General features: G+C 38.0%; 1 protein-coding gene across 1 annotated transcript; it reads right to left on the reverse strand.

The window, feature by feature from the left end:
• Positions 1-294: 294 nt before the first annotated feature.
• LOC129248404 (histone H2A) lies at positions 295-669 on the reverse strand. Its single transcript, XM_054887940.1, has one exon. The coding sequence runs from the start codon at positions 667-669 to the stop codon at positions 295-297; it is 375 nt and encodes a 124-aa protein (XP_054743915.1).
• Between the last annotated feature and the right edge of the window lie 609 nt (positions 670-1,278).

Raw genomic sequence — 1,278 nt, forward strand, 5'->3', positions numbered from 1 at the left:
TACACACATACAAACATACATATACATTTCTTTGTCTACTCCACATCATTTATACACGAGCGTTTTTTAGTACAGCCTGTAGGCATGTATACACATGTATGAATGAATATGTATACATAACCAGTTTATATGCCGCAGTTTTGGCGCAAATATACATGCGTCTAAGTGTATGAAAAAATAACACATTTATTAGGAAAATTATTTAAATCTCTTTGTAAATGTATTTTGTCGTCCTGAAAAGGACGGTTTGTTTGCGTCGGTATTTATAATTATAATTCGCCTATATTTTTCACTTTATGCTTTCTTTTCGGTCTTCTTTGGCAAAAGTACAGCTTGAATATTAGGCAAAACACCACCTTGAGCAATAGTTACACCAGACAACAATTTATTCAATTCTTCATCGTTGCGGATGGCCAATTGTAAATGACGTGGGATGATTCTTGTCTTTTTGTTATCACGAGCAGCATTACCAGCCAATTCAAGAACTTCAGCTGCTAAATATTCCATAACTGCAGCTAGATAAACTGGAGCACCGGCACCAACACGCTCAGCATAATTGCCTTTGCGCAACAAACGATGAATACGACCAACTGGAAATTGAAGACCAGCACGATTTGAACGGGACTTTGCCTTTCCCTTAACTTTACCACCTTTACCACGGCCTGACATTTTCACTGCTATAGATTGTTCACTTCACTACACTAAAAAGCAATGTAATGTATTATACTCAATGTATAAGCACACTAATCACTGATACACAAAATGTGCGCTGCTTATATACTTTTTCGCTATGCTGAGCACCAACCCCTGTACTGTGCTGTTGAGCATCGTGCGTATACTACTACTTCGTATTGTCTCACCGAAGAGTTGGTCGGCAAATGTACACTTAAGCTTGCACCAGACACATGGTATGTATAATAAGTGACAAATAGTGCGAGTGAAAATAAAATATCATCAACGTTGTGAAGAAATTAAAATGCCGCCAAAAACTAGTGGAAAAGCAGCAAAGAAAGCCGGTAAGGCTCAAAAGAATATTACTAAAAATGATAAGAAAAAGAAGCGTAAGAGGAAGGAAAGTTATGCCATCTACATCTATAAAGTGTTGAAACAAGTACATCCTGATACCGGTATTTCATCCAAGGCCATGAGCATTATGAATAGTTTTGTGAATGACATCTTTGAGCGCATTGCTGCGGAAGCGTCGCGTTTAGCTCACTATAACAAACGTTCAACCATCACCAGTCGCGAAATTCAAACTGCTGTACGTTTACTCTTGCC

Source organism: Anastrepha obliqua, chromosome 5, assembly GCF_027943255.1.
Source record: "Anastrepha obliqua isolate idAnaObli1 chromosome 5, idAnaObli1_1.0, whole genome shotgun sequence".
Taxonomy (NCBI): domain Eukaryota; kingdom Metazoa; phylum Arthropoda; class Insecta; order Diptera; family Tephritidae; genus Anastrepha; species Anastrepha obliqua.

Coding starts and splice junctions, on each gene's coding strand:
- LOC129248404 (XM_054887940.1), bottom strand. CDS start 669: ATGTCAGGCCGTGGTAAAGGTGGTAAAGTTAAGGGAAAGGCAAAGTCC.